Source organism: Octopus bimaculoides, chromosome 15, assembly GCF_046866305.1.
Source record: "Octopus bimaculoides isolate indiv1 chromosome 15, ASM4686630v1, whole genome shotgun sequence".
In the NCBI taxonomy this organism is placed as follows: Eukaryota; Metazoa; Mollusca; class Cephalopoda; order Octopoda; family Octopodidae; genus Octopus; species Octopus bimaculoides.
In genome coordinates, this window is record NC_142942.1 from 37,138,960 (window position 1) to 37,145,140 (window position 6,181).

Here is a 6,181-nt window from a genome sequence, read left to right on the forward strand (position 1 = left end):
AAAAAACAAAAAAGAAATTGTGACAATTACGTTTTCTCAAAAAGATATATTAACAAAGAAGGTGAAGCGAAAATGTATACAGTCGGAATTCGAAACCACAAACCCTAGTCAGTTCTAATCAAGTAATAAATTTTATGCCAATTAAAATTCTTTTCAAGCAACAATGGTCTTGGAATCTCCCTAAAATGATACTGTTGTCATAAAAGATATTACATTAAGGATGATCTTTCATATTACATGTCCCGTTCCTATTAATCACATCATTAATAGTGTGCAACGATCACGAGCAAATTACTAAATGGTGCCAAAGAATTCTTGACAATTACTATCATGATCGACATCTACACCTTTGAAATTGTATTTCTGCAACATTTAATTACAAAATATGTATTATTAAGAACGTTATGAGGAAACAAAGTTGGTAGGAAGCCACCAAACGATATTATCCTTTGATATATATATAATTCATACTTTAAAAAAAAACAATTGTTATATTTTTACAAAATCTATTTACAACTTGGGAAATTTAATGACTTATTTTATTCTTGTTCCTGTTTGTATTTACGTTTGAGTTAATAACTGATCACTGAATAATGTGGTCCCCAGATCCATCCCTCGCCCCAAAAAAGAGGGGTGGTCTCAGCTGAAAAGCCTTTAATTATAGGTCTGGTATGTTCAATCGGGGTTCACTTCGGGTTAAGCAACAACAAAGGAGTTCTTCGGATTTATAAACAACACGTACGGTGCTCATTCGGTACTATCACTGCCATTCAATTACATAACCACAAAGCTATCTTTCATAGAAATGATAGCCTTATTTCAAAATATTTAATTTTTCACATCAATCAAACCGGATATACAATTCCTTCTTCATCAATCATTAAGCAAGAGATTAAAAAAAAAAATATGGTCAATATAAAGATCTTCACCCGTGAACAAAAAAGGAAAATAATAAACCAGCCTGCTGGGTGTTAACAAGTATGTAGAAAACGTATATGAAAAAAAAAATTAGCGCTACCGAAAATTCACAAGATCCGATTTTTCCGTCATAACTTTCGGTAAAATGGATATATATTGATTTTTTTTTTTACGGAATCCCACGTTTTTGGTTATGGAGGATCCGATTCTGTAAATAAAAAAATTCAAAAATCGCGTTTTCAAAATTTCAATCCCCACCCCTTATTTTTAACTTTATTTTCCTCTATAACCAGGGTCGTTAGCGCAATATTTTTTTCATATTCGTTTTCTACATACTTGTTAACACCCAGCAGGCTAGTTTATTAATATTCTGTTCACGGGTGAAGATCTTTATATTGTTAACCTATCTATCAGTCAAGAAAGTTTAGAAGTAGCTAACAGTAACGGTTGATCACACACACTTTAATTCGGATCTTTATATTAACCATTAATTCTTATCTATCAATCTACACTAAAACACGGCAAGATAATAATTTTAGTGCTAACATAGGGAATGTTTAATTGAATTCGTCTTACTTATCAAAACAAGAAGAAAAAGACTTGTTCAAGGTCAAATCAGTTTATTTCGCAGTCGACATAATCACAGTAAAAAAAGTTAGCACAAATTTCTAAACACTTGATTAAAAAAAAAACAAAAAAGAAAAACAGTAACAGTATTTTTAATGTTTACATTCCTATTTTCACACATGAACCCAAAAATCAAACTAAAGAAATATGTATAAATTGTAGAAAATATGGTTCACCTGGGTTGGACGAAGACGTAATATGCTGAAGATTTATGTAATTAAACATCCGCATGTTTACAGATTACACACACACACTTGTATGAGTATAACCCCTACGTCTACAAACAGATGATACACACCCATTGTATGCATGTAACTTTTATTCTTTTTTTAAAATTCTTTTTGTTTCAGTCATTTGACTGCGGCCATGCTGGAGCACCGCCTTAAGTCCTGGGGTCGAAGAAGTCGACCCCAGGACTTATTTTTTGTAAGCCTAGTATTTATTCTATCGGTCTGTTATGCCGAACCGCTAAGTTTTGGGGACATAAACACACCAGCATCGGTTGTCAAGCGATGGCGGGGGGGGGGACAAACACAGACACACAAATATATACATATATATATATATATACGACGGGCTTCTTCCAGTTTCCGTCTACCAAATCCAATCACAAGACTGTGGTCAGCCTGAGGCTGTATTAGAAGACATTTGCCCAAGGTGTCACGCAGTGGGACTAAACCCGGAACCATGTGCTTGGGAAGCAAGCTTCTTACCAAACAGCCACGTCTGCGCCTATGTATATATACACACACATAGGCAATCTTTCGGCATATATATATATATATATATATATATATATATATACAATACGTGCGTGTACGCTTATACACATAAACTTAGCTGTTATTTCAATCTGAAATGGAATAAACGTGACTTTTCAAAATTTACAAAACTACCGCCAAGAAATGGAATGGAATCCATGCTTAAATAGAATATCTGAGATGGAGAGAGAGTGCACAGTAAAAGACATTCGATCACAAAGAGAGGGAGGACTCCAGTATAAACACGAAAGAGAGAGAAAAAGCAAATGAGTGAAGTCGTAGACGCAGGCGAAAGAGAGGAGGAGGAGGAGCGAATTACAACATAATAAACAGAAAAGGGTGGAAGTAAATGAAAATTTACGTCTATTGTCATAGCCAGACTAATTTAAAATTGAAATTTCGTTGACATATTGGACCACAAAGCAATACAGATAAAAATTAATGAATCACTAAAGCTTTCGAATTAGTCGCTTTTTTTTTAACGCAGATTTAGCTGGCATTTTTTTTTATATAAATGTATATAGGTAAATTTTGTTTTTGATTTCTATTTCAAATGACAACAAAATGAAATAGACAAGTGAATAACATAACGGAGAAGACAATTTGCCACAGAAAAGGAAAAGTAGAGATCAATGAAATAATCGTATAATTCGCTGCAAATTTATCACCAACGATCGTAAATAAAGCTATCGCGCAATAATAAATCTTTTCATGCGCGCACTTGCTTTCCACTACTGTTTGTAAACATGGGACTTTACAGCAGTCGTCAACTGTTTCCCTGGCAGAAACAATATTTTCTTAATAATCTCGTCTAATGTATATTTCACAATAGATATAAAGATTAAAGAAACTTTATCAGTTTCCTTATGAACTTTAGAGGATAGTAAATTAGTTTTTTTTTTTGTTTTGTTTTGTTTTTTCCAGCAAAAATATTTACATACAGATGAAGATTTGATATCTTGGAGACATAGGAATGTATTAAAATTGACTAAATATTAAGTTTATGTTGCAAACAACGGTAAGGCATATAGATAATACAAAGACAGAAAATCCAGGAAGCGACAACAAAAAAAAAATCGAGTCTCCCAAAAATCTTGGTCAGAACAAACACAGATCATTTTTAGATAATAAATATATAAAACATTAACTTACTCGATGGTTTCCTCACATGGAACTTCCAAGCCTTCTTTACTAATCTGTTCGTTTACAAAAGATTTAAGCAAGTAATCTCCTTGTAAACTTGTTTTAGAAATGTGCCCAGGTTTATTTTGCACAGAAGCAGCAAATTCGCTATCAGATTCTCGATCTGGTGGTAAACAATCATCATTGGAATGCAAAGACATTATTGACAATTCACCTAAAACAGTGGATGTTGCGCCAGGTGGAGTATAAGTGTCGGTAAGAGTATTATCCATATTTTGTTCCGAACAAAAAATGTTTCATTGAACAAGTGTTGTAGTTCTGGCTCTTAAATTAGATTCGCCACCAAAATCTACTACTTTCAGTTCTCTTTTTAAAGAAATAACGTTAATAAGAATTATGGAAGAGAATAGATTTGTTGTGAAGGCTGGTTCATTATTAAAATAGGAAAATAAATCCGAAATGTCAACAAAATAAAGGCGAAAAAGCGAAAGGTATCGAAAAAAAATTTTAAATCTGGATACTTTCTTTCACATTTGTAATTCATATACTTCGTTTATAGTTAAAAAAACTCCAGACAATTTCAAAACATCCAAAGCGTAACAGGAGAAAAGACGTAATGAGTTATATATTTCACAAACAGACTTAGGAATGCGTTGGGTGAATATGATAACTTCCACTACTGAGTTGTCTACCACTTTTCATAGGAGGACGTCAGACGAACGTATTTCGTCGGACTTGCGCATTTTGAAGTATCCACAAACATATTTGAATTTAGAAAAAGACACAACTATCTATCTATCTACAAAAATAAGAAAGATGACCAGCAAAAGTGGACTCCTATATGCTAGAAATAGATGCTGAATCATCTAACCACGAAAAAAATATATGTTCTCAGTAAAAATTCAGCGACACAACAATTTCTACCCTCATAAATAAATATCTATCTATCTATCTATCTATCTGAGTGTTTGTTTGTTTATGTAGTATTATAATAAAAACAACTTAATACTAAACTGAATAATTACTCAATATTTTTTTGTTGAGTACTTATTTATTATACTTTTACAAGACGAGAGTGACTTCGAAGTTTCGGTCTGCTAACCTTCGTCGTGTGTGTGTGTGTGTGCGCGCGTGCGTGTGCGCGCGCGAGCGTACACACATCCATATTCACACGAAAACTTGTCAACACTTCCGCATTTTGTGGGAATTACTTCTCTAGGCGTATTTACACATTTCATTGAAAATTTCGCATTTTAGAAATTCTCCCTTTTTTGCAATACTTTATCACGGTCCTCTGTTCATTTGGTGGGATGGGGGTTTCGCTGACGACGTCCCATTGGCTTTGATATGGACTGTCTTTCGGCTCATTGCTAAGTAAGTGAAACGATGCTTGATTTATATCAAGACTCTTTTCTTTGCTTCAGACAGATTTCGAGATGCATAGATCTGTTTTCGTTTTCTCTCTTTTTAACTTTTATTGGCGGGCTATATTAACAAATAAGACAATTAGAAAAGTTTTGTTGCTTTGGTTATGCTATAATGAGTAGAGAGAAATTTTAAGGAATGTGTCTACAACATGGTTAAATCTATAAATGGCAAAATAATTGGGCCTTCTACTTTTAAATCAGTTATGAAAATGGGCATACGTGTATATATATTCTCTTTTACACTTTTACTCGTTTCAGTCATTTGACTGCTGCCATACTGGAGCACCGCCTTTAGTCGAGCAAATCGATCCCAGGACTTATTCTTTTGCCAAACCGCTAAGTTACGGGGACGTAAACACAACAGCGTCGGTTGTCACACACACACACACACATACGACGGGCTTCTTTCAGTTTCTGTCTATCAAATCCACTCACAAGGCTTTGGCTGGGCTGAGGCTATAGAAGAAGACACTTGCCCGTATATATATATATATATATATATATATATATATATATATATATATATATATTACAGGAAGTTAATTTACAATAATGTCAATACATTATTGTTCTAACGTTTATCGTGTGCTTCTTTTTCGGATATCTGATCCTGATATTATGTATGTAGGTATATATGTGTGTATATAATATATACATATGTGTGTGTGTGTGTGTATGTATTTATATATATATGTGTGTGTGTGTGTGTATATATATATATATATATATATATGGGAGAATTTACGAAAAAAACGACATATACACACACACACACACACACACACACACACACATATATATATATATATATAATAAAAAGGAAATAAATTTCAAACGCGGAATAGTTGTGAAAACAGCCTAGAAATTTGGGTAAATACCCCTGGAACTCGAAGATGGAAAAAAAGTTGTCAGCAGGGGACTACAGGGAATTGATCCCTGTGCTTCTTGGATACCAGCTGAGTGAACTGTACAATTACAATTCAGCTAAATGGTCTGTGTGTGTGTGTTCTATATGTATGTTTATAAATATATATGCATGTTTATATTATCCGAAATATATAGTATTACATATCCAACATGGCTGATCTTACCAATCAGTTTCACATTAGGAATACAATGGAGTGTTAGTTAACAATCTGATCATATAACCTTACACTCATCAGAGTTAGCCAATTTGGAAGGGAATATGGCAATTGCTTTCTATTGTCAGAGGTGGATTGACACAACCTGTCAGCAGCTGGTGTGAAAAAGGGCGGTGATACGAAAAGGGGCCAAGGGATTAGGTTAGGAGTTATGCCTTTTGGT

At 33.7% G+C, this 6,181-nt stretch overlaps 1 protein-coding gene across 1 annotated transcript in view; it reads right to left on the bottom strand.

Moving 5' to 3' along the window:
* LOC128249508 (uncharacterized) overlaps window positions 1-4,585 on the bottom strand; it is a 34,657-nt gene extending 30,072 nt beyond the window's left edge. The window contains exon 1 of the mRNA XM_089363715.1: window positions 3,459-4,585. Coding sequence (XP_089219841.1) covers window positions 3,459-3,721 — 263 coding nt within the window. The 5' untranslated portion in view covers window positions 3,722-4,585. The remainder of the gene's footprint in view (window positions 1-3,458) is intronic.
* Between the last annotated feature and the right edge of the window lie 1,596 nt (window positions 4,586-6,181).